Below are 26,858 nucleotides of genomic sequence, written 5' to 3'. Positions count from 1 at the left end.
AAGACTTCAGAAATTTCAGCTGGTTCAAAGAACTGCAGCCACACTATTAATTGAGAACCACAAAATTCCCTTGTAACAATTCCAAAAGTCCTATATGTTTCATGTCTAGCTTATCTGAATAACATATTCTCCATTTGAGCCTGCCTGTGTTTTGAGATCTGGGAAAGCACTTCTCTCTGTCCCATCACTCTCATAGATTTCTTTGTGAGAACACAGGAAAGGAGCAATTTGAGAACAGCTTTCTTGGTGGCTGGCTTCTCCCAGACTCTGGGACTCCCTTCAAGAAGAGGCTAGACTGTCACCTTCCTTGCTATCATTCAATAGGCAGGTGAAGACTTTTTTGTTTGTTTCAGATATTTAAAAAATTGGTTCTCCAGAGGAAAGGAGCTTCTTGTGATCTACTGTACCTTCCCCCACCCCCACCCCCCAGTCCTTTTTATGGTTATGTTTTTAATTCTATGGCTTAATTACATTTTTTAACTTTGGTAGGGTGTGATCTTTTAATTATATCTGTTCCTATTTTTTGTAAACATGAGAAAGCAGGGAACCCTATGACTTTGCATGCATAAACTGCCCATTGAATATCTTGTGGAGAAACAGCAATGTAAATGAACTCAACTTGGATCATGACAAGAAAAAAATAATGTAAAGTCATATTAGGTGACACTACCTCTCAATGTTGTTGTGAAGCTGAAATACCATTGTACGTTTCTTGAAGAAAGGAATAAATGTAAACATCACAACTAAGAAAATAAAATTAATTCTTTATAAATGTAATATTGAAGCCTGGAGGTTCCGATACCACCCAGCAGCAACTGTACCCCAAGTATATAAAAATTAAACCCTTTAATAAATGTATATGATATTTGTGTAACTTGGATTGCTTTTGTGTTTTATCAATTTCTAAATGTACAAACTTGTATCAACTGTATCAAGGCATTTGCTGTCTCCCTGTTTCAATAAGCTTCTGGAAATGGAGATTGCTGTACAATTAACAAAAGGTCCTTGTAGTGATCTCTCAAGCCAGATGAAATCAAGCCCTTTGTGTATATATGTGAGACAGATTACCCTTTTTGTCACCATGATGATTTAAGATGTGTTCCTGTTCAACTAAGGCTGGAGGCTATCATTCTCATGGAAGAGAAGGCGAATCAAATACTGATGCATTAGCCTTCTAAATAGGCAACCAAGCTCCTGGATAACGCCGCCAGCTTCCAACGCCAACATCGCCAGAACCTCCACAATTGTCACCTTTTCTTCTTTGGGTCTTGCGTCTTTGTATCTCTGGAACTGGACATTTAAGTCAATCAATGAATTATCTGCATACCCATGTCATCACCCCCTTCTATTTTGCACCCTCAATGTGGGCGTATTTGTAATTGACCTTCCAATGATCAGCTCTTCTTCTTCCTACCATGGGATCCCCTCTTCTTGTCTGTGACATCACAGAAACCTCCAACCAATCCCTGCATGGATGCTAGCCAGCACAGCTTCTCAACCAATCAGGAGGAATTGGAAGTCTGAATAGCTGTCAGAAATGTATAAATTGTCTTGTATTTTTCTGTAAATTAATGCTTGCACATTCAAAGTGTTTGCTGGTACCAGTTGGCCAAACTGAATAAACCTCTGTAGCTTTGCCTTCAACCTAGAGAGCTTGTTCTCTCTCCTGGCTGATCTGGCTTATTGAAAGGTTACTGGACATGGACCTTTTTATCCATGGTCCTAGTAGAAATCTCAACAATACAGTGTTAGGAAGGGCCAGCTTTGATGCTGGGAAGGTAGAGGAAGTACAATTGCAGAAGGAGAGGTTTAGTGCCAAGGGGTCTTGGCACAGCAATGCCCAAGAGTCCATTAAAATCTGGCATCAGTCCTGAAAAGCATTTCTTAATCATGCTGTACTAAATATGAACTCTTAGCTATACATACCAACATAATCCCATGGTTTGAAAATCAAAGGGCAGGATTTAGGGACAATAGCCACATTGCCATTTCTTTCAACTAATTTTTCTAAAATATCCAGCATGATAAGTGTTCTAGAAACTGAAAGGTTTATGCATCATTATATAAATGTTCAATTTTACCTAAGAAAAAAAACTGACGGTTGATTGTGAAACATATAAGTAAGTCCACTATATAAAATATAGGTGGGAATAATGTGATCCTCAAGATGTTCCTGGATTCTAAGTGAGTACTCTGAGCCAACTTGGTGAAGAATTCTGGAACTTGCAGTCCAATAACATCTGGAGCCCTGCCTGATTCCCATCCCAATCTGAAATTATGTAGATCAAGAGAAATTGCTAACATAATGTGCATTGTTTTATTATTTTACTGTTACTGCTTTAATGTTTTGATTTGCTTTATGGTTTACGTGTATTTGTTATGTTGTTTTATTGAGGTCTTCGCCTTTGTAAGCGGCATCGAGTCCTTTTGAGATGCTAGCGGGGTACAATAAAGTTAATAATTAATAATAATAATAATAATAATGTAACCTGACCTAAAATTGTACCTTATTCTGGAGCCCTATTTTTTTTTTATTTGAATACCCTCTTAGTCAAAAGATCTTGAAGCACATATTTTCAACATTCTCCCAGTATCTCTTTCTCTACTGATTTGCATTTGAATGTCAAGAAACCTAACAGGATTTTAAAAAGTAAGAAAATAAATTAAATGAGTTCAATTGGTTTGTATCAAAAATGTACTGCTACTTTAAAAATGAATTAGCTCAAAGCATATTTGACTTCAAAGGTTTTGTTCTTGCAGTTTGCTTGTTAACCGAAAAATGCCCTATTTGTTTTTTTCCCCTAATCTGTGTTATTTTTATCTTATACAAAAAAGAGACAGTTATCTGACTGCAGCTCAAGGTTCTCATTCCAACTTTTCAAACATCCACCACTCACATTCTAATATTTTTGCCAAATCCTTTCTTCTGCAACTGCAAATGTTCTGGACACTCACCCAGAGAAAAGCCTCTTTTTAACAGTTTCGTTTCCAATGTCTGGAGTTAGCGGTAGTACTGTTAACAGATTTTTTAAATCTCTAATTCTCCTAGACTATGAGCTCTTTGCCTGGGGTTGTCTTTAATTCTGAATTACTTCAGCTCTCACCATCATAGGGCCAAACAACTTTAAGTATTCTAGGCTAAGTGCTTCTCAAATTATCTTGATGTGGTGTCAACAATTTTTCCTATGTATTTGACCCATGTTGCATTCAGCCCTATACATTCTCTGGGGTTAGAGGCACAGGACCACTGCAAAAGTAGGAACTGTGAATTAAAAAAATGTTGTTTTTTTAAACCCGAGAGAATACTTTTTAAGAATTTCTAGGTCTTTCAGTGTGACTTTGCCTGAAGTTCACGATAGAATTCCACTGTAAGACCTACAAATTCCTAGCAAAGTGTTCTCTCCATAAATCTCTAGGTCCTAAAGTACACTGTTTCTTTAATGTGAATCCCAATTTCAAATCCCTTAGCTCGATGTTGGAATAATGAAAAAGTTGGCAACAGAATGGCACCCATTTACACAAACCTGTTAACAACAACATGCGGGGGGGGGGGGTAATTTCCAGAAAGCCAGCCCAATATCTAGCTGCAAGTAACTTCTGGTGTGAGAGAACTGGCCATCTGCAAGGATGTTGCCCAGGGGATTCCCAGATGTTTGATGTTTTACCATACTTGTGGGAGTCTTCTCTCATGTCCCCACATAGGGAGCCGGAGCTGGCAGAGGGAGCTCATCTGCACTCTCCCTGGATTCAAACCTCTGACCTGTTGGTCTTCAGTCCTGCTGGCAGAAGGGTTTTACCCAGTGTTTCTCAGCCTGAGACCTGGGGCCCCTGGGGGGGATGCAAGGAGGGTTTCAGAGGAGTCACCAAAGACTATAAGAAAACACATATTTCTGATGGTTTTAGGGATCCCTGAAGATCTCTCCATCCTTCTCTTCCTTTTTGGAAACCAAAAGTCCTATTCCTGCTCTCTGGATGGAGGTGAACTACAACTCCAAAACTCAGGGTCAATGCCCACCAAACCCTCCCATTATTTTGTTGGTCATGGGACTTCTGTGTGGGAAGTTTGGTTCAATTCCATCGTTGGTGGAGTTTGGAATTCTCTTTGATTATAGGTGAACTATAAATTCCAGCAACTACAACTCCCAAATGACAAAATCAATCCCCTCCCAACCCTACTAGTATTCAAATTTTGGGCATCTCGGGTATTTGCGCCAAATTTGATCTAGTGAATGTAAATAGATCCTGCATATCAGATATTTACATTAAAATTCATAACAGTAGCAAAATTACAGTTATGAAGTTGCAACAAGTTGGTTGGGGGGGGGGGGTCACCACAACATGAGGAACTGTATTGGCTTGAGAGCAATACGTGTGAAAAAGATCTTGGAGTCCTGGTGGACAACAAGTTAAATGTGAGCCAACAATGTGATGCAGCGGCAAAAAAAGCCAATGGGATTTTGGCCTGCGTCAATAGGAGTCTAGTGTCAAGATCCAGGGAAGTCATGCTACCCCTCTGGAATCACAGAGTCCAATTCTGGGCATCGCAGTTGAAGGTAGATGTTGACAAGCTGGAATGTGCCCAGAGGAGGGCGACTAAAATGATCAGGGATCTGGAGAACAAGCCCTATGAGGAGCGCCTTAAGGAGCTGGGCATGTTTAGCCTGAAGAAGAGAAGGCTGAGAGGGGACATGATGAGGGCCATGTATAAATATGTGAGAGGAAGCCACAGGGAGGATGGCGCAAGCTTGTTTTCTGCTTCCCTGGAGACAAGGACATGGAACAATGGCTTCAAACTACAAGAAAGGAGATTCCATCTGAATATTAGGAAGAACGTCCTGACTGTGAGAGCTGTTCAGCAGTGGAACTCTTTGCTCCGGAGTGTGGTAGACGCTCCTTTTTTTGGAGGCTTTTAAGCAGAGGCTGGATGGCCATCTGTCAGGGGTGATTTGAATGCAACATTCCTGCTTCTTGGCAGGGGATTGGACTGGATGGCCCATGAGGTCTCTTCCAACTCTTCTATGATTCTAAGACCTTCCAGACTGTGAGAGCTGTTCAGCAGTGGAACTCTCTGCCCTGGAGTGTGGTAGAGGCTCCTTCTTTGGAGGCTTTTAAGCAGAGGCTGGATGGCCATCTGTCAGGGGTGCTCTGAATGCAATTTTCCTGCTTCTAGGCAGGGGGTTGGACTGGGTGGCCCACAAGGTCTCCCCCAACTCTATGACTCAATGTATGAAGGCATTAGGAAGGTTGAGAAACACTGGTTTAACCCACTGTGTCACCGGGGACTCCTTGATGATAGTGATGATGGTGATGATGATGATACAATCCGCTGCCTTTGAGGAGGACCACTTGAAAGCGAGTAACAAGCCAGGGCCCCCCCATTGTGACCGCACCCAAGGGCGAAGGCGGGGAACATCCCTCCCATGGTGGATGCCGGCCTTAAATCCGCCCGCAAAGAATTGTGGGAGATGTAGTCGTTCCGCTCCGCGCACTCAGCGCGAGGCCGCAGAGCAGCCTTTGAGGCCGCGGGGGCTGCCGGGATGCGGCGGCGGCGGCGGCGCCGGCCTCTCAGCCGCGGGGCATGCTGGGACGCGTAGTTCTTTGGGAGCGCCGGGCGGCAGGCGGCCGGGCGTGGTGCGGAAGGGCCCCCCTCCCCTCCGGTTGTTCCCGGCGCGGGGAGGAGCCTCAGCGGTGAGTGGATGGAAGTCGGGGGAGAAAAGGAGGAAGGGCCGGGGGGAGGAGGAGGAGGGGGGGGGGCATAGGCCTCTCTCATGCCACTGTTTGGCCGGACTGGCAAGGGGCAGGAGGGGAGCTTCTTCTTCCTCTCCTCGGCTTCTGCTTCCAGGTCCTCTCCATGGCCTCGGCTGTCTTGGTCCTCTCCAAATGGGCAGGAGTGGGCCTCTCACTGGCCATCCCCAGTGACATAGCCCAGGACCACTCTGGCCCGGGAGGGTGGCACTTGTGACCCTTTCTCCGTGGCCCCCTCAGTCAAGGAGACCTGGCCTCAGTCCTCCTCTCTTCCCTTCCATTGAGGCTGATGCTCCTGCATCACTGGCCTTGGAAGTGCAGCTGGTAATTCTGGTATTTTCATGATGTTTCCAGTCAGAGGCTTCTCTGATTTTTGTCATCTTTGCCTGATGAAGAAGCCAGTGAAGCTTTCAAAGCTTGTGCGATGTAGTTTGTGCAAAGTTATCACTCTTTTTGTGATTTCATATTATTTTGTTCTATTTTTGCCATGTATGGTGTATAAACCCCCTGGTGACGCAGCAGGTTAAACTGCTGAACTTGCTGACTGAAAGGGCGTCAGTTCAAATCCAGGGAACATCATCATCAACATCATCTTTATTTGTACCCCGCCACCATCTCCCCAAAGGGACTCAGGGCGGCTCACATAAGCGTGGTGAGCTCCCACTGTTAACCCCAGCTTCTGGCAACCTAGCAGTTTGAAAACATGCAAATATGAGTAGATAAATAGGCACCGACTTGGCGGGAAGGTAACATCACTCCATGCAGTCATGCTGGCCATATGACCTTGGAGGCATCTATAGACAACACCGGCTCTTGCACTTAGAAATGGAGATGATCACCACCACCCGCAGAGTCGGACACAACTAGATTTAATGTCAGGGGAAATCTTTACCTATGGTGTATAAGTTGAATGTAAAGTCCTACAACATTTGGTTATGTGCACCATATATTTCTGCATAGCAGTTAATCCCTCCTCTTTGACACATGTTGTATGGAGTGATTGATATTGTGGCATAACGGGTTAAACCGCTGAGCTGCTTAACTTACTGACCCAAAGGTTCAAATCTGGGGAACAAGGTGAGTGCCTGCTGTTAGCCCCAGCTTCTGCCAACCTAGCAGTTTGAAAACATGCGAATGTGAGTAGATCAATAGGTACCGCCTTGGCGGGAAGGTAATATCACTCCATGCAGTCATGCTGGCCACATGGCCTTGGAGGCATCTATGGACAACACCGGCTCTTGGGCTTAGAAATGGAGATGAGCACACACCCCCACCCCCACCCCCCACCCCGGAGTCAGGCATGACTAGATTTAATGTCAGGGGAAACCTTTACCTATGTTGTATAAGTTGAATGTAAAGTTCTACAACATTTGGTTATATGCACAATATATTTCTGCATTGTGATTAATCCCTCCCTTTGACACATGTTGCATAGAGTGACTGATATTATGGTGCAGCAGATTAAACCACTGAGCTGCTGAACTTGCTGACCGCAAGGTTGATGGTTCAAATCAGGGCATGGAGTGAGCTCCTGCTGTTAGCCCCAGCTTCTGCCAACCTAGCAGTTCGAAAACATTCAAATGTGAGTAGATCAATAGGTACCACTTCAGCAGGAAGGTAACAGTGATCCATGCAGTCATTCCGGCCATGTGACCTAGGAGGCATCTTCAGCTTAGAATTGGGGATGAGCATCAACCCCAAAATCGGACACAACTAGACTTAATGTCAAGCGGAAAGCTTTACCTTTACTGTTTATAGAATCATACAATTGGAAGAGACCACATTGGCCATTCAGTCCAATTCCCCACCATGCAGGAAAAACCCAATCAAAGCACCTTGGACAGATGGCCATCCAGCTGCTGTTTAAAATCCTCCAAGGAAGGAGTGTTCACCCCACTCTGAGACAGAGGATTCCACTGCTGAACAGCTCTTACAGCCAGGAAGTTCTTCCTAATGTTCAGGTGGAATCTCCTTTCCTGTCATTTGAACCCACTGCTCCTAGTCTTAGTTTATTGCTCCAAGTCCTAGGACCCTTCCAGACAGGCCCTATATCCCAGGATCTGATCCCAGGATTTCTGCTTTAAACTAGATTATATGAATCCCCACTGCCAGATAATCTTCGATAAACAGAAAACCTGGGATCAGATCCTGGAATATAGGGCCTGAATGGAAGGGCCCTTAGTCTCCAGAACAGCAAAAAACATGCCTGATCCTTAGGACATCCTTTATCCTACCTTTCTCCTGATATAAGGGCTCAAGGCAGATAACAGCAATCGTGACACAATACAAATTAAAAGCAGAACATCAGCATCTGCACTGTAGCATGAATGCAGTTTGGCATCACCAGAACGGCCATGGCTCCATGCCATGGAGTCTTTGGAGTTGCAGTTTGGTGTGGCATCAGTGCTCTTTGGCAGAGAAGGCTGAGAACCTTGTAAAAACTATAGCTCCCAAGATTCCATAACAATTGAAGTATCAAACTGCAACAACTCTGCAGTGTAGATACATCCATAGTCTCTGGAACGCCAGAAAACAAGCTTGCTCCATCTTCAGTATTCCATCCTTTCAATTATTTAAACATGGCTATCAGATATCGCAGCTTGGTATAGAAAAGGGCTTCTCCTTTTCCCTAGCTTTTTGGGTGTTATAAGCTAGTTGTGATATTTGATCAATCTCTGGCCCTGGTGTCAAACTGTATTAATTCTTGAGTGTAAATGCACCCTTAGTCTCAGAGCAGGATCACTGGAGATTGGGAGTGATACCCTGTTCCCAATGAAACCATTTCCCCCTTTACAGACCAGTTTATCAACTGGACTACTAGAGAAGGCAAGCAGTATGTTTGGGGGTGTGGAGGGGCTGGACAAGGAGAAGCCCCTTGTCCAATACATCAAAAGGGCACCATATTGAGGAAGACTTAGACAGGTACATTCCTTCAATTGTTCCATCAATGCTGCACCCTACGATGTCCGACTTGTTAATGCCCAGGCAACAAGAATATGTCACCACAGCTCCCACGGGCAAAAGGGTCTAGCATCGTGAAGGTTTTCCTTGATGTCTTTGCTCGCAACAAAACTTACCTTGTTTTGAGATCTTCTTTGTGTATTGTCTAAAAAGCTGATTTGTCCTCTCTGTATATAAATGTATTTGCATTAGCACAGGTATAGGAGAGGTGACATCTTGCATGAAACAGTACACGTTAATGGGATTCCCCTAGGAATGTTAGTAGACAACAAGCTGAACATGATTCAGCAGTGTGATGAGGCAGCTTAAAAGGCCAATTCTATTCTGAGCTGCATCAATAGGAGTATAGTGTTAAGATGAAGTCAAAGTTATGGTCCCACTTTATTCTGCTTTGGTCAGACATTACCTGAAATAACATTGTGCCTGGTTCTAGACACCACAATTCTAAAAGGATATTGACAAGCTAGAACTAGTCCAGAGAAGAGCAACCAAAATGAAAGCCAAGCCCTGTGAGGAGCAGCTGAGGGAGCTGGGTAGGTTTAGCTTGGAGAGAAGAAGGCTAAGAGAGGACATGATTATGCAGCCTTGCACTTCATCCCATGCCCTCTTTCCATCGTTACAGCTGTGCACTTATACCATCCCTTTGGCCTATTATTTACAGTGTGGCCACGTTTACAGTAGCTTACGGCCATTAGTTGATAAGCGCTGTTTTTAATTGAGTCTTAAGTTGTTGTTTTGTTTTATGTTCTTTTTTTGGGCACCTTGTGCTGTGTGTAAGCCGGCTCGAGTCCCTTTGTGGAGATGGTGGTGGGATACAAGAATAAAATAATAATAATAATAATAATAATAATAATAATAATAATAATAACAACCATGTTTGGAAGGTTGTCACATTGAGGAGGGGACAGACTTGTTTTTTGCTTCTCCGGAGACTGGGACACAATGGAGCAATGCATGCAAATTTCAGGAAAAACAATTCCATCTAAATATTAGGAGGAATTTCCTGGTGGTAAGAGCCAATCAGCAGTGGAATATCCTCCCTAGGAGCATGGAGAAGTCTATTTCTTTGGAGGTTTTTAAGCAGAGGCTGGATGGCCATCTGCTGGGAGTGTTTTAATTAGGTATTCCTTCATAGAACTCTAAGATTCTATAAGGTGCTCCCAAGTTAACTTGAAGGCACATAACAAGAACAAGAGCAAACCTTGTCACTGTAACTTTTCCATCCATCTTGGCCTAATATGTTTTCTGTGTATCCACGTGGTGAAACTTGATAAATTCCTTCAGCAGAGAGTCTTCAAGGTAGAAATGTTTTTGTTTTGCAAGATCCAACACATGGGTGCAATCCCTCAGCTAAATCTGGCCACCACCAGCTCTGCCTAGCACCCTTAGTCTAGAGAGAGAGAAATAGGGGAAGAGGCACCGAGGTTGTGAAATCTATATAAATAAAAATGTAATGTTCGTTTGTGGGATTAACATAACTCAAAAACCACTGGACAAATTGACACCAATACACATATCAGGCCAACGAGTGACCATCACTCATAAAAACATTGAAAAACACAGCAGAAGAGACTTAAAAAGCAAAAAAAAAAAAAACCCAAAAAATACATTACAACGCATGCACAAAACATATATATACAAACACACATATATACAGAAATATATACACAAATATATGTACACACAAAACATACATAGAAAGAAGGAAGGAAGGAAGGAAGGAAGGAAGGAAGGAGAAAAGGAGGGAGAGAAAGAGGGAAAGAAGGAGAGAAGGAAAGAAAGAAAGATAGAGAAGGAAGGGAGGAGAGAAGAAAAAAGTGAAAGAGGGAAGGAAGGAGAGAAGGAATGAAAGAGAGACAGAGGGAGGGAAGGAAGGAAGGAAAGAGACAAGGAAGGATGGAACCAAAGAGCAAACTAAGCAAGAAAAGAAACAGGTAGAGAAGGAAGGAAGAAGGGAAAGAAAAGGAGGGAAAGAAGGAGAGAAAAAGGGAGGGAAGATTGGCCACAGCACCGCGTGGCGGGTACAGCTAGTAGTTGATAAAAAGGGACGCTTTGTACTCTCAATATAAGAGCATATGGGGGCATTTGCTATATTTTCCAGCAAGCATTCTTTGCATTTGGGAGCTGTGATGGTAAATCCGTCTTATCTAGGACAGAGTTTACAGACAATTTGATATGTATGGCTTATTGAAACGTGACATCACTATGTGAGTTACAGGAATGCTGGATTTGGCAACACCTGAAACACGTTAGACCACTTCCACTTTTTTCATCAGAATGGGACTGAAGGTCTGCTTATCTTTAAAAAGAACTGGTAGAGCAACTCCACCATCTTTGACCTGTTGACATTTCCTGACTGTACTTCCTGTATCCGGGTTACGAGTTCTGCCACCTGTTACAGGCGTGGTTGGTCCCCTGAACTGCCAGCAAGCTATGAATCGGGAACAATCAAACAGGTCTGGAGGGCAGGGGTCTTGGTATTTTGTGTTCAAAATGATATCTTCTGGGGAGGGGAAACCTTTGGTGGTGGGCAAGATAACTTCTGAATCTTCAGAATCAGAAGTTAAACAGTTCATGGTAAAGAACTTCAACTATATTGGAAAATCTGTGATAGGTTCCTCTTAGTGTCACCATAAGTTGGCAACAACTTGTAGGTTTACAGCAGCTGATAAGGAAAAAGGAGTAAGGATGCATTGGGGGGCAGGTGGTATTCATAGGGAATGGAAGGATGGGTAGTGCCCATTTCATGCTCTGTAACTAACTTCTGGAATTTGTGTGCCTTTTTGTTTGGACTGCAGTTTTACTTGGTTCAATTCTCTAATAAGTAAAGATGCTTGATTAATTGGTGTTAGTTTAATTGTTGGGGACAAGCTCAATGAATTAAGAATTTGTTTGTTCACTGTATTGGTTCCGATCTAGTGGCTAGTTTTTAAAATGCTGTTGCCTTCAATCAATAAATGGGAGTGATAGACAGCATGGCAAGAATACTCAACTTCAATCAGAAAGAGTAGGGTTCAAGTGCAAAATGTAGAGGAGTCCTTGGAGCCACTCCCTGCTTCTCTAAACTATCTGACATTGTTTGATAGTAACATGGAAGGAGGCTACATGTACACTGAGGTTTTGGGGGAAGGGTGGAAGGAGGAGAAGATGTGTTCCTTTTCTTTCATTATTGCAAAAAGCTCTTTTAAAAATTTTTTCGACCAGATGATGTGTTGATGAATTAACCAGCTGAAACAGAATGGCCTAATTTCAAATGAAATATTTAAGACGGGTTGTTGTACTGTAGCTTCCAGGATACCTCACCATTGGCCATACTGGCTAATGCTGTTGGAATATGCAGTCTAGCAGCAAGTTGAAATCCACATGACTTCTACCCCAGTGCAAACTACTCTTGAGTGTAGCCATTTCTTTTCTGTAGTTTCCCCCAGTTTCAGTAGGAATGTTGGTCACATTTTTTTAAAGAGTCCACTGGTTGCTTACTTTGTTTGCCTGTCTACTGTAGAGTTCCTAACCCATTTGCCTGGCTTTTTGCACTGCTACAACACTTGCCAGTTTTTATTCCTTCACATTTCCTTCTTCCATTAGGCATGGAAAGCATGATATGCCCATTCCTATTCCCTCCACTGTATGTGCATCAACCATCTGTGCTCTTTGTATTTCCCAGCTGACCCTGTTCTTTCCTTCCAGGTTCCCGGGCATCTCAGGCTCATGCCCGTCCCAGCCCGCCCACGCCTGCAATGGGATGAGTCTCTGAATCCCTTGCGGATTAGTGTGGGCAATCTCCCAGTGCTAGCGTCCATGACCAAAGCAGCTGACCCCCGCTTCCGCTTGCGTTGGAAGGCCATTCTGGCAACCACTCTGGCCCTGGTCCTTGTACTACTGCTTCTCTGCTTCCAGCGTTCACCTTCAGCAAGCAGACCGGTTCTTCCCAATGCTCACAACTGGAAGCTCAGCCTGCTGCCCAATGAACGGTACAATGACACCTACCCACTTTCACCACCCCAGCGGATCCCAGAAGGTGTGCGCTATCGCATTGGACTCATTGCTGACCTTGACACGAACTCCAAGGGTCCCAATGAGCATACTTGGTTCAGCTACTTGAAGAAAGGCTACCTGACACTGTCATCCAGTGGTGACCATGTCTCTGTTGAATGGGATACCCAGGACGATAAGCTGGAATCTCACTTGGCTGAGAAGGGACGTGGCATGGAGCTTTCTGAACTGATAGTCTTCAATGGCAAGCTCTATGCTGTGGACGATCGCACTGGTGTGGTCTACCAGATTGATGGCACCAGTGTCGTACCTTGGGTGATCTTGTCTGATGGAGATGGTACCATTGGCAAGGGTGAGCTCAGTCTTTTGTATCGGTGAATTCCCTTACCCTCATTCTTAATAAGCTGACCTCTGAGACCCCAAATGTAGCCATGACCACCCCAACAGCAGGAGAGAAGAAGGCTAAGAGAGGACTTGCATGAAGAATACCGGCGGGATGCGATACCAGTTTGGAAGAATTAGTCCTTCAAGTATCCTGCTGGAAGGCAGTTTGGCCATCCTTGGATTAAAGTCCTAGGAAGTGAATTCTCAATTCAGTTCTCTTTATAACGAAACAGAGCTAGCTTGCATTTGTCTAGCCATTATGTATTTCATAGACTGGAACTTATGTCTTATGCTTTTGCTTTCTTTAGGGTTTAAAGCAGAGTGGCTGGCAGTGAAGGATGAGCATCTATACGTGGGAGGCCTTGGCAAGGAATGGACAACGACGACAGGGGAGGTGCTGAACGAGAACCCTGAATGGGTGAAAGTCATTGGCTATAAAGGCAACGTGGCTCATGAGAACTGGGTGGCCAATTACAATGCACTCCGGACAGCTGCTGGGATCAAACCCCCAGGTGAGAATTGGGCAGATTCTTATTGTCAAATGTGTTTATTTTGTCATAATTGTATGTTTCTTTCTGACAATTAAATGTTTGCCTATATGTTGGAAACCGCTCTGAGTCCCTTTGGGGAAATAGGGCAGTATCCAAATAAATTGTTGTTGTTGTTGTTGTTGTTGTTGGCTGAAGGACTGGGACAGAATATTTATTTATTATTTATTTATTTTAAACATGTATACCCTGTCCTTCTCAACCTCCGAGGAGGGACTCCGAATAAACATACTTGCAGCAGTGTACTTTGTGTCTTTCTGCCTCCAAACCAGAGTTTTCAAATAAATTGAGGCTTTAATTTTAAGAACCAGAGGGATTGCGAACAAAAAGGCAGGCAGTATGAAGAATTTGAGGAGATAGAATATGTTGCTTTTAAAGAGATGTCTCCTTTTTTTCCTTGCATACACTGATTTGTCAAGGCAAATGCCTATAATAGTCTGTCCTTTCCATGATTTGGATGTCTCCATTTCCTGATTATGCTCATACTTTTGCCCATTTTCTCCCCATTTTCTCCCCAATTTCTCTGATTGGCTGTGTCTTTTATACAGTGGGCCCTTGATATCCCCTGGGATTTGGTTCCAAGATTCTCTGTATATACCAAAATCCATAGATGCTGAAGTCCCATTGTACACAATGCCATAGTGAAATAGTGCCCCTTATATAAAATGGCAAGATCACGGTTTGGTTTTTGGAATTTTGTTTTGTTTTTTAAAAATATATTTTAAATATTTGGATGGTTGCATTCATGGATGCAGAATCCTTCGATATGCAATGCCGACTGTCTGCCTCTGGTACTGTGCCTACTGATACCCCTTATTGTGCCATTCCCCTCCTAGGTTACCTGATCCATGAATCTGCCTCCTGGAGCGAGAGACTCCAACGCTGGTTCTTCCTGCCCCGCCGAGCCAGTCATGGGCGCTACAACGAGCAGGAGGATGAGCGTCGTGGCACCAACCTCCTCCTTAGCTCCACTCCAGACTTTGCCGATATCACTGTGAGCCATATTGGGGACGTCATTCCCACCCATGGCTTCTCCTCTTTCAAGTTTGTCCCTGACACCGATGACCAGATAATCGTGGCACTGAAGTCTGAGGAGGATGCTGGGCATGTGGCAACGTACATCACTGCCTTCATGCTAGATGGACGTTGCCTTTTGCCGGAAACACGCGTTGGTCCTGTCAAGTATGAGGGCATTGAGTTTATCTGATGGATAGAATGGATGCTTGTGGGATGGAGCCAGCAAACTGGACAGAGGGAGTGGGCACAAGAATTGTCCCCTGGGCTTGTTCCTCCGACTCTGGCTGAGTTGCAGAACATGATGGGACAGTGGAGTGCTGCCTTGGCATAGATTTCACCTTTATTAAAGTAACATTGCTCCTGCTGATTGTAGCCTGTTTCTGTGCTGCCCTCTAGTGGCGCAGGGTGGGCACAGCACCTGCAGCCTGGATTCCCTTCCTTCATTGAGCCTACAAAGGCACTAGCTTGGTTTCCTTTGCAGCTGATTTGACTTAACATCCATGAGGATCTGGCTTAATCTTCCCTTACAATGGTTCACCACCCAGTTTTACTATGATTCATGTGTGCCTTTGCTGTTAAGGGGAGGTATTCACCCCCAATTGTGTGGCAAGGTTATTTTCTGACTGTTTATAAGGCCATTTGCTGCCTCTTCCCTCATTAGTTTTGATTTTGCCTGGATGGGAAATTCATTTGGTGGAACATTCTAGGTGGGATCTGGACTCCTGGTCCAGAATGTGCCAGATAACAGATTTGGGGAAAGCTACCTTTTTGATAGTTTAAGCTTCAAGCTCTAATCCAAAGAAGCATTTTTTCTAAGCTGTGTAGAAAAGAGCTAGGACAGGATAACAGCACAACTCAGAGCTTGTCTGATTGGAACAAACATTTCTTCTTTCAAATCCCTTACAAGTGAGGCAAAAGGGTTGTTTCAAGAAGGTACTTTGTGCCATTACTATTCCTGAAAGTTGCAAGAGTCCACCATAAACCATGTTTTATCCTGGTGCCTCTCTTTATGATTCTGTCTACAAAATATTTCAGTCACAGAACATGTTTAGGAGCAATTCATCCAAATCTGGTCTTCATGATCCTTCTTTTATTTTTATTTTAAGAGTGGGTTTGGTTTGATTTCAGAAAGTGTGCATCCTATAGGAATATTGCAGTATCAGTTTATTCCAGCTGTATTATTCAATGCTCCTGTGGGACAGTTTGGGTCGTGTGAACTTGGCGTAGCCCCACTCCACCCTTCTTGACATTTTACTGTGCTTTTACAGTGGCTCTCAAATTGTGTGCATTTCTCACAATAAATTGTGAACTGTTTTCCTAGTCCATGAGCCTGTGATGATTTTGCCACCTAACAAATAGTCTTGATGAGTTGCCCCTTTGGCTGAAAACACACACAGAAAAGACATGAAACACACACTGAATACTTCCATCGTCTTTCAGACACATGTGTATGCATCTTAAACAAAATGAGTCTTGCAAAAGCTGTTAGGGAAAAATATCCTAAAATATACTGCCGAGCATCCAAAAATAAACAGGATACAGAAGTTGAGCATCAGCTCACCAGTGAACAAAGCATGAAGTGCTGCAAATAATTTAGAGCTTAGAAGGCAAACATGCAGAGTCCAATCTTAAAAATCACATTTTTTTTTTTACAATAATAAGAATTCACTGCATTTCTTAATAATCAAGAACTGGGTCTGAGCTACTCTAACACCTATCTCTTCTAAGGTTTCAAGAGAGGGAAAAAACACAAATCACTCCGTCTCTCCTGACACACAAGCAAAGAGAGATCTCAAAGCACACAGCACATACTCTCCATACTAAACTGTAAGAAGACAGAAGTCAGATTCAAAAAGGCTTGTCGTAGAAAAGTATCCATTTTAAACAACCAATCAGAATGAAACAAAAGAGAACAAAATAGATGGAATCATAGAATCAAAGAGTTGGAAGAGACCTCATGGGCCATCCAGTCCAACCCCCTGTCAAGAAGCAGGAATGTTGCATTCAAATCACCCCTGACAGATGGCCATCCAGCCTCTGTTTAAAAGCTTCCAAAGAAGGAGCCTCCACCACACTCCGGGGCAGAGAGTTCCACTGCTGAACGGCTCTCACAGTCAGGAAGTTCTTCCTCGTGTTCAGATGGAATCTCCTCTCTTGTAGTTTGAAGCCATTGTTCCGCGTTCTAGTCTCCAAGGAAGCAGAAAACAAGCTTGCTCCCTCCTCCTTGTGGCTTCCTCTCACATATTTATACATGGCTATCATATCTCCTCTCAGCCTTCTCTTCTTCAGGCTAAACATGCCCAGCTCCTTAAGCCGCTCCTCATAGGGCTTGTTCTCCAGACCCTTTATCATTTTAGTCGCCCTCCTCTGGACACATTCCAGCTTGTCAATATCTCTCTTGAATTGTGGTGCCCAGAATTGGACACAATATTCCAGGTGTGGTCTAACCAAAGCAGAATAGAGGGGTAGCATTACTTCCCTAGATCTAGACACTACGCTCCTATTGATGCAGGCCAAAATCCCATTGGCTTTTTTTGCCGCCACATCACATTGTTGGCTCATGTTTAACTTGTTGTCCACAAGGACTCCAAGATATATTCCCAATTGTCATAAAGGAGAAATAGGGGAAGGGAAATTCTTAATCTATACTGAACTAACTGTTCCTCATTGAGGACTTGAAACTTGGGCAGTGTGGGGTTGAATTCCAGTAATAGCTTGTTGGAACAGGTGTCTCAAACCCAGTTGTACTATTCTACATCAGAGATGGCCAAAGTGTGGCTTATGGGCATTCCTCCCAGTACTCATGCCTTCACCCCAAATTTTTGTTCCATTTTTTTTTCACTCAAAATGGCCAACAATTCAATTTCTGTGGGTTGCAGTTAGCTATTTGGTGCATTTCCAAGGGCTTTTTCATAGTTTAAGGCCCATATACATTTTCAGTTCTCTGTTTTTTGGGGGGATAGGATTGGCTTTTAGGATCCTATGCAGGACTGAGGCTGCAACCCCACTCGCAGTTCATCACTTTCCTGGTTTACAGTTAAAGCTTGTACCATTTGGGGGAGTGTACATATGAAGCTGACCCAGGTTTATCAGCATCTGTTGAGAGGAAGTATGTCTGAGATTTGGTGGGAGGAGGAATTAGCAGCCACTAGATCTTTCTGTACCTGCATCCCCAGTCCTTGGAGTTCGCCTTGGAGACAATGCCAACTGGGTATTTACTGTGGTTGCTTCGAGGGGTAGGCCCAGAGTTCTTCTTCAGTGCCTACTGAATATGGATGGTGATGGAGCTGCTGCAGTCACTTGCCACAATTACAGTATGCTTATGTTCTTGCCAAAAGGTGTGGGTAGGTACACCTGCAACAAGTGCAAGCTACAGTTGTTTCCCTGTTGGAAGACAAGGTCCAGCAACTTGCGGCCCATGTGTCTGCTCTTCAGTATATTAGGAAGCATGAGATTTTCTTTGCCAGAACGGATTGTCCTGGATGAGAAAGACACAAAATGTCTCTGAGGAGGTCAGTCTCCAATCATAAGAGGTAGACATTTGGAGAAATGTGGTACATAGAAGAAGAAGTACCAGGGAGAATTCTGAGAATTTGGAGAGTGGGGAGGGAAGCAATAGGGATACCATTTTGGGGAAATACGACAGAACTGGGGACTTGGATAATGACTTCCTGAAATAAATGACCAAATGTTTAGAAAGGAGAGATGTAGTAGGAATGGGGAATTTCAACTACCAGTACTCTTATATTTGTTGGAAATCAAATTGTACATACATTCTAGATTTAATGCAGTTTGACACTGCCTTAATGGCCCTAGATCAATTCTGTGGACTCATGTGATTTGTAGTTTCATGAGGCGTCAGTGTTCCCTGGCAGAGAAGTCTAAAGATCTTGTAAAACTACAGATCCCATTATTCCATAGCACTATGCTGTGGCAGTTAAAGTGGTATCAAACCATTAAATCTACAGTATAGACACGCCCTTTGAAAGTAATGGTATGACCACTAAAAATCAACATGGTTTTCCTCCACAATAATAATAATAATAATAATAATATTTATTTATTTATTTATAACCTGCTGTAGTAGACCTTATTTTTTTGACAGAGTTAGAAGTTCAGTTGATTAAATTTATTATTATTATTATTATTATTATTATTATTATTATTATTGGAATGTTGTGGATGTAGCATATTGTGATACAGTTAGGGGGATTTGTAATTGGTTGGCTAATCAAGTTGTGCTCACAATGGCTGTTTTTCATTCTAGAAACTAGTGAGGTGCCCCTGAGTTCTGCCTGGGACCAAGTGCTATTCAACGTATTTATAAATGAATGATGAAACAAAAGGGATGCTTATCAAATTTGCAGATGCCACCAAATATGGATGGGTAGCTAATACACCAGAGGACAGGATGAAAATCCAAAATAACTTTAACAAATAAGAGAGCTGGGCAAAAACTAACAAAATGATTTTCAATAGGTTTAAATGCCCTTAGAAAAAAATGAAGTGCAAAGATACAGGATGGGGAGCAGCTGGCTTGAAATGGGCACATGTAAAAGGGATCTTGAAGTCTTAATAGACCATAGCTGAACATGAGTCAACAGTATGAGTTAGCAGCTAAAAGGAGCCCCCGGTGGCGCCGTGGGTTAAACCCCTGTGCTGGCAGGACTGAAGACCGATAGGTTGCAGGTTCAAATCCGGGGAGAGCGCGGATGAGCTCCCACTATCAGCTCCAGCTCTCCATGCACAGACATGAGAGAAACCTCTCACAAGGGTGGTAAAACATCAAAACATCCAGCCGTCCCCTGGGCAATGTCCTTGCAGACGGCCAATCCTCTCACACCAGAAGCGACTTGCAGTTTCTCAAGTCGCTCCTGACACAACAAAAAAAGCAGCTAAAAAAAGGATCGATGTGATTTTAGGCTGTATCAATAGAAATCTAGTGCCTAGACTGAAGGAAGCAATAGCACCACCCTTTCCTTCCTTTGTCAAACCTCACCTGGAATACCATGCCCAGTTCTGGGATTGCAGTTCAAGAAAGATATTGATAACCTGGAAAATGTTGAGAGGAGGGATGGCAAAGTGGTAAAAGGTCTGGAATCCATACCCATGAGGAGCATCTTAGTGATTTAGGTGTGTAGCTCAGAGAAGAGAAAGTTAAGAAGGGACATGTTTAAATATTTTAAAAGATGTAATATTGAAGAAAGAGTAAGCTTGTTTTCTTATACACCAGAGACTAGGACATGGAGCAATGGATTAAAACTGCAGGACAAGAGATTCTATCTAAACATTAGGAAGAACTTTCTGACAGCAAGAGCTCTTTGGTAGCGGAATATGCTGCCTTGGTGTGGGGGAGTTTATTTTTCTGGAGGTTTTTAAACTGAAGCTGGGTGACCATCTGTCAGGTTTGCTCTGATTGTGCATTCAGGCATGGCAGGGGGTTGGTATGGATGACCCTTCCAGCCTTATGATTCTAGGTCATATCATTGGTCTTTCTACCTCATTATTATAATGGCTGGTAATGGCTCTCCGGGTTTTCATTACAGGTGTTTCTCAGCCCTGCCTAGATGTGCCATGGCTTGAAATGTGCACACTGTTATATATACACACAGTTATTCTGACATTGGCAAGAGTCCCTCTTTCCCAGTAGAGAAATGTATTCTGACACACAGAAAATAAAGTCTGCCATAGATTTTGTAGGGCTTCCTGAAATCATATGTTCCTGAAGTATCTCCACTGCAGTACAGTTTGTTTTTATCCTAAATCAATGTCTTCTTAATAGTGTTCAGAAACATTGGACGCTAGATGGCAGGGCTGGTTTGCTGAAGACTTGAGGAGCTCCTTCAATCATCCCTGAAAAGGGCCAGCACAGCCTGTAGGGGTGTGGTATAGTGTTTACATAAATATGTGAAGTCAGATCAATGTGTCCCTTAGCTTTTGCGGTTCTGTATACATACAATGTTGATGGTAGTGTAAGATTCTAAGGCATACAAACCCAATGCATTGCTACATTAGTCTTGCTTCTAAATTCCATGCTGAACTGCCTTCCATACTCTGTGATGCTCAGAGGTTCCTAACATCTTTCAATATTAGGAACCTATGTTGGCCAACTGCATGAGTCCAGATGCAAATTTGTATAGCTGTGTCATCAAGAATTCCTCAGAATAAGTTGTTGATTACCTATATATTGGATAATACACCTTACTGGAGACATATTCACACTGAGGAATTGAGTACTACTGATCAATCTCATACTTTATTCACCCAGAAATGTGGAACCATGATAATATAAAGTATACTCCCTATACCTTGAAGTATACTCCCTATACCACTGAGGATTTCCAACTAGGTTGCTTTAAGTTTTTCGCACTGTATGGCCATGTGCCAGAAGCATTCCATCCTGACATTTCACCTGCATCTATGGCAGGCATCCTCAGAGGTTGTGAGGTTTCACAACCTCTGAGGATGCCAGCCATAGATGCAGGCAAAATGTCAGGAGAAAATGCTTTTGGAACATGGCCATACAGCCTGAAAAACTTAGAGCAACCGAGTGATTCTGGCCATGAAAGCCTTTGACAACACGATTTCCAACTAGTTTGAAAAAAGAATGTTACACACTTATATTCAGAGCTTGATGAAGTAGGAAATTTATGGAAGAGAAAAAACTATAGTTCTTTATTGCCTCTTGAAACTTTCTCCCATCTTGCCTTATGATGCTATTGAATGGTTTGTCGGTCTTGCATATTGTTGCTGCATCCTGAGCAGGCAGATCTAGATGACAGAGAGGGGGGAAATGCCAATTCCCCCCTCCATCCTGAAATATTACGGTATAAAGTGCGGAAGGGATTAATCGCACATTAACAATAATCCCAGCATAGTTTAGTGATTTGGGTGCTGTATACATCTCTAGGACTACAGGATTCAAATCCCTACTCATCCATCAAAATCCACTGGGTGAGTAGCAAATCTCTCTCCATCCAAGAATAAACCAATAACAAACATCCTCCAAATAATAAATCTTGCAAAAAAAAAAAAAACCAAAACCCTAAGGTCACATGAATTGAAGCCATCTAAGTCCAAACACAAGAACAATGCTTATTCATTCTCCAGGATACACTGAAGATTTTGAGCAAGTCTGTTTTTCCCCATCTCTCTTCTCTTTTGTCTTCCATTGATATTCTCAATGGACTCAAATGCCTTCAAATATTGCTATATAGATCCAGGAAAGTCCTCTGAATAGGCCTTTTCAGAGATGGAAAGAAAACATTTGGCCTTTAAGCTAGAAACAAATGTGTCCCTGTATGGTATGCAGAAAACATAACATTATATCACATTTTGTTACCAAATAGATAGCACAGATACTGATAACTCAGTTTGGTTTCAGAACACTGGTGTGGAAAAAATGTTGTCCATCAAGAACAAGACTAGTTCTTCCACTGTGCAAAGTAAAACAAATTATTCTCCACTGCACCTGCAGCATTTTTATCATTCCAGATAGCATCATGAGTATTGAGCCATGACAGTTAAAGTGGTGTCAAATTGCATTAACTCTACAGTGAAGATGCACTTATAGTTAGGGGATGCATGCATACAGTTAGCACAGCCAGATCAGAAAGCCAGACCACCTCTAGGGCCCTTCTCAGTACATAAGTATACCACTTTGATATCATTTTTGCTTCTCTAAAATCCTAGGATTTGTAGTGTGGTGAGGCATTTGCTCTTTCCTTCTTTTTTTTCCAGTGATAATAAGTATGCAAGCTGTCAAGGGTGGCATCTGGTTTGAAGTAAGTAGGATACCCACAGAGTTGAGACTATTTATCAGTTCTTTGTAGCATAGGGATGGCTCCAGATTTGAGCTTCACCTGCATGCATTAAACTCTTGTGCAAGAATAATGACGTAAAAGTGCAGGTGTTTTGACTGGAGACAGTTAATGTGGGCTTCAAAAGAGATAACTTCTTGATCTCCTCGTCATGGTGTTACACGATCAAAGCTTTCCTTGTGCTACCATAGTATATAAACTTCAGTTCTGTATTAAGTCTCCATTATGTGTCGAACAGCTTCAGACTTCAGTGGGAGTAAGGAAGTGGGAACTAGTAACCAACTTCAGCCTTGATCTTTCTGAGACTTATTCCAACTTTGAAAGAGCATGCATTGCATCAATCTTCTTCCACACATTCGTTAGAGATTTCTCAATGTGGTTCTTCATGCCGTGTCCTTTACCTCAAGAATTACCAGGAACAGTTATTCTAGATTACTTATATTTGTTGTCTGAAAGGAGCACAAAGGACAAGTTTCCCTATTGTGTACTAAATTAAAATGACTACTAGTAAGAAAATGTAAAGATGTCATAAGAATCTCTTTACAAAGTCTCATATGGGTAGCTTCTTGTGGAAGATCTTGTGGTCTTGAAACTATCCACGCTGGGTAAGTCTGACAGTGTGCAATTTATCCAAGGCCACCCCATGGGTTTCATGGCCAAGCATTAATTAGAATCTGATATAGAGTCATAGTTCAATACTGCAAACACTACACTATATAGGCTCCTATTATCACAATATGGGCTCTATAATTTGTAACGATCAAGATGGCCAACCTATATGTTTCAATTATCCTTTTGTACTTAACATCATTTTAGGCTTCTTATGAAACCCAGTCAGAGGTTACCGGGGTATACTGAGGTTGACTCACTGTATTTGTAGCTACTCATTGTGATAATTACAACCCATTGTGTGTTGCATAATAATTGACAAAATGAAATCCCTATATGGAAAAGTGAGAATGCAATGCATTGCAGGCAGGCAGGCATGTAGCCCGGGGGTGGGGGTGGGGGGGGGGTTGAGAGGCTTCAGCCCCCCCCCCCCTGAAATTCTCAGAGTGGTCTGCAAGAAGGCCTTACTGTTACATTATTTAAATTGTTAGGTTTATTCATATCATGATCTGATCACCATGCTCAATATATCCCATATGCATGGGGGTATTGGGATAACAATACAAAAGGTTTGCTAGGGTAGATCCTCAGCATCCCCCCCCCAATCAAACCTAGCCCCCCCCCCCAAATCAAACTCAGCACCCCCCCAAATCAAAATCCTGGCTACGGGCCTGATTGCAGGCCCAATATATGCAAGGATTTTTGAACTATTGCTCACATAAAATGCTGTCCCCATTGTCTACATTCTAATGGTAGCTGACATTTATGTTGATTTTGCTATATTCTTCTAATTCAGCCAGATTTACTATCAATTTATATAATTTTGCATTATAAAGCCAAGCTATGTGCAAACTGTGAGTTCAATTTGTGCTCTGGAAATTCATGAATATCCCAGATAAAAAAGAAATGACTGTCAAATCTGAATAGCTTTCTTAGGTGAGAATTATGAGGACTCAATATAGCCAGCATGCGTATGTATTAACTCATGTATACTGGGTATCTACATTGGATTACAGGGCACAATGGTTCCCACAATAGTTCAACCAGGCAGTGGAATACACTGGTCTGCACCTACTGCTTCTTTCTTTTATGGAGATTTCATCTAGGACCGTGGATACGGAGGTCTGTACCCGGTGACCAGACCAGTCCAGATTGAGAACAAGTGCTCCGGGTTGAAGGCAAAGCTACAGAGGTTTATTACGTTTTGGCCAAATAGGATGCAAGTACAAATGATACACTTCTACAGGTACAAGCACAAATTCAAAAAAATACATAACTTTTTATACAGTTCTGACAGGTATTGATGTTTTCTGCTCCCTCCGCTTATTGACTGAAAAGAGAGGCAGGTTAGGATACCCACCAGGATTGGCCAGCGGGTTCCTCTGAGGTCACAACCTGCAGGAAGAGAGTCCCATGGTGGGAAGAAAGACAGCTAGTGGTTGGTCAACTTGAAAAACCAATCAGTTGTAGAGACGCCCCCGGGAGGGTGTGAATCTGGAGGAAGCGGTGATTTGGATATGCAGATGAATCTTTGATTAACTCAAGTGTCTAGTTTCATGTGAAACAAAGGGTGCGAGACTCAAGAAACAAAGGTGGCAGTTCCAGACAATCAGGAGCTTGGCTGCCCATTCAGTAAGTTAATGTTAACTCATGTTTGCTGAGCCCCCTCTTCCAAGGGAGCAGCATACTCTCAGCCTCAAGTTAAATGGACAAACATCCTGAACTCATATTGGTGACAAAGAGAATTGCAACCTTGTGCAATTTAGGAAGGGCAAGCTTCAGGTCTGTACTTGTTCATTGTCAACCCAGTCGTTTACTCAAACACAATATTGTGATATTTAATCTTTGGAGTGAGATTTTAATTGACAGAAGCTTTGGGATTTCTGTTCAGCTGTTCCACTGAGCTCCACGTGTGCTATTGGAATTCCAGATACTCTTATAAATATCCTTGTAAACACAAGTGCAGACTAGGTGATTTTGAGTACAAATATAATGAGCAGAAAAAAGTTCAGATGCTTACTTTCTTTTTACCTCACAACACTCTTTTCTTCTCTGTTTTTTGTCGCACATATATGTAACATGTGCTTTCTCCCTGAAACTGTGGAATTAACTGAATTGCTATGTTTGTTGGGATATACAAGCTGATATGAATGTAGCTGGTTTTGCGCTATCCAATTTTTTTCTTTTTAAAACTTTATTATGTTCTATAGACACACATATACACACACAAAAATATCACTCAATGATACATGGCTACAGGAGCAAATGACCTTAGGCAATGTTATTATATGGTTGTATTATGGACTGTATTTATTGTATTTGTTCCAAATGTAAAGGTTGTTTTTAATTGTTTTCTGTGTTGTGTGTGAGAGACATAAAATATTATTTTTAAACATCTAAAAAATTCCCTTTAAAAATGTCAGATGACAGAGAAGGGGGTGAAAAAAATCCCTGCTCATCCAGTTTAACTATTTTTTTTCAATCTGTCCATCCAGGTAGGTTTTGTCAAGGCAAATTAAAATCACATAAGGGCTTTTGTGAGCTGGCTTCAGCCTATGAGTCCCAGACTTGCAACTTCATGCAGCCACATCTTCCCATGCCCTCATCTGCTAAACCGCTCTTACCATGTTCAGCTGGAGTTGTATAGCTAGCTACAGTTGCAAAAAATAGTCAGCAGCAAAGATAATCTGGGAAGGTGAAGTCTTTTGAAGCCAAGAGGTTCTTTTCACTAGAGAATAATTCTGTTTATGTGGTTAAGAGTTATAGGAAGTGTACGAAAGTGAAGTGAGGAAAAAGAAACTGTAGAACTATTATGTGGTACCAATACTTATTTATTTGCCACATTTGTATACTGCCTTTCTCAGCCTGAAGGCGACTCAAGGCAGTTCACAGTCTTATAAATATAAATTTATTTTATCAATAATTTACATTTTTATTCCTGTGGGTAGTTGTAGAGGCAGGGCCCAGTCCATTGCTTTGCCTGGAGGCCTATAATGCTGTTAAGACAGCCCTGTGTCTGAGCTGTAGTTAAATTTGTCTCTTTATGAAGATTATGGGAATATTTTCTAGAAGGATATGGCAAGAGATCTTGAGTTCCACACAGTCCTCTCCAGACTCCTAAAGCAGAATATGATCTGTGACTTTAGAAGTGAGCTGTATATATCTCTTTCTTGTACAGAGTTCTCTTGGAGCATACAGCTAATGTGAAAAGTGTGTTTTCCATATAATTTCACCAAGCTTCCTAGCTGCTCTTTTGAGGACCAGAAAAAAAACCTGATCCTTTGCCCACAATGCCTTTGCACAAAGCATCCAGAATGATATCCTTGGATCATTTTCCTGTTCACTGCCTTGTTCCATTGGGTACTCCTGGTGATACCATCCAGCATGAGAACAAAGTGCTTTTGCCGACACTTGGTTTTCTTTATCAAAAGCGACACCATTTAAAAATAGCACAGCTGTAATTTCTAGCTGTAATTCCTTGGTCAAGTGCTTACTTGTGCTTTGTTGGTGCAGTGAGTCCTCATCACAAACTGCACACATAAAAAGCTAAAAACATATTTTCTGCAGGAATAAAGATGCTGTAAAAAGTCAAAATGTTCCCTTGAGTCACATTTGATGCAGCTTAGTTTGATTAAAGCTCTGAATGCATTCTAAATGTAGATTCAACCTTCTAACTGGGTACTGAATTAGTACGACTTATCAGGCAGTATTTGATATCAGTTGAGAAAAAGGGTATCATTTGTTTTTCTCTTGAGATTGGTAGATGCTGCAATGAAGTCTC

The 26,858-nt window shown here is 42.4% G+C and overlaps 1 protein-coding gene across 1 annotated transcript; it reads left to right on the top strand.

Annotated features, from left to right (window-relative positions):
- The first annotated feature begins 5,605 nt into the window (after window positions 1–5,605).
- CANT1 (calcium activated nucleotidase 1) lies at window positions 5,606–15,971 on the top strand. Its single transcript, XM_060764344.2, has 4 exons — window positions 5,606–5,688; window positions 12,394–13,051; window positions 13,392–13,595; window positions 14,468–15,971. Exons 2-4 carry the CDS (start codon window positions 12,415–12,417, stop codon window positions 14,836–14,838), a joined length of 1,212 nt encoding a protein of 403 aa, XP_060620327.1. The 5' UTR covers window positions 5,606–5,688; window positions 12,394–12,414; the 3' UTR covers window positions 14,839–15,971.
- Window positions 15,972–26,858: the final 10,887 nt, after the last annotated feature.

The sequence above is a fragment of the Anolis sagrei genome, chromosome 2, assembly GCF_037176765.1.
Source record: "Anolis sagrei isolate rAnoSag1 chromosome 2, rAnoSag1.mat, whole genome shotgun sequence".
NCBI lineage: Eukaryota > Metazoa > Chordata > Lepidosauria > Squamata > Dactyloidae > Anolis > Anolis sagrei.
The sequence above is the reverse complement of the archived record's forward strand: the minus strand, read 5'-3'. Positions and strand labels throughout refer to the sequence as shown.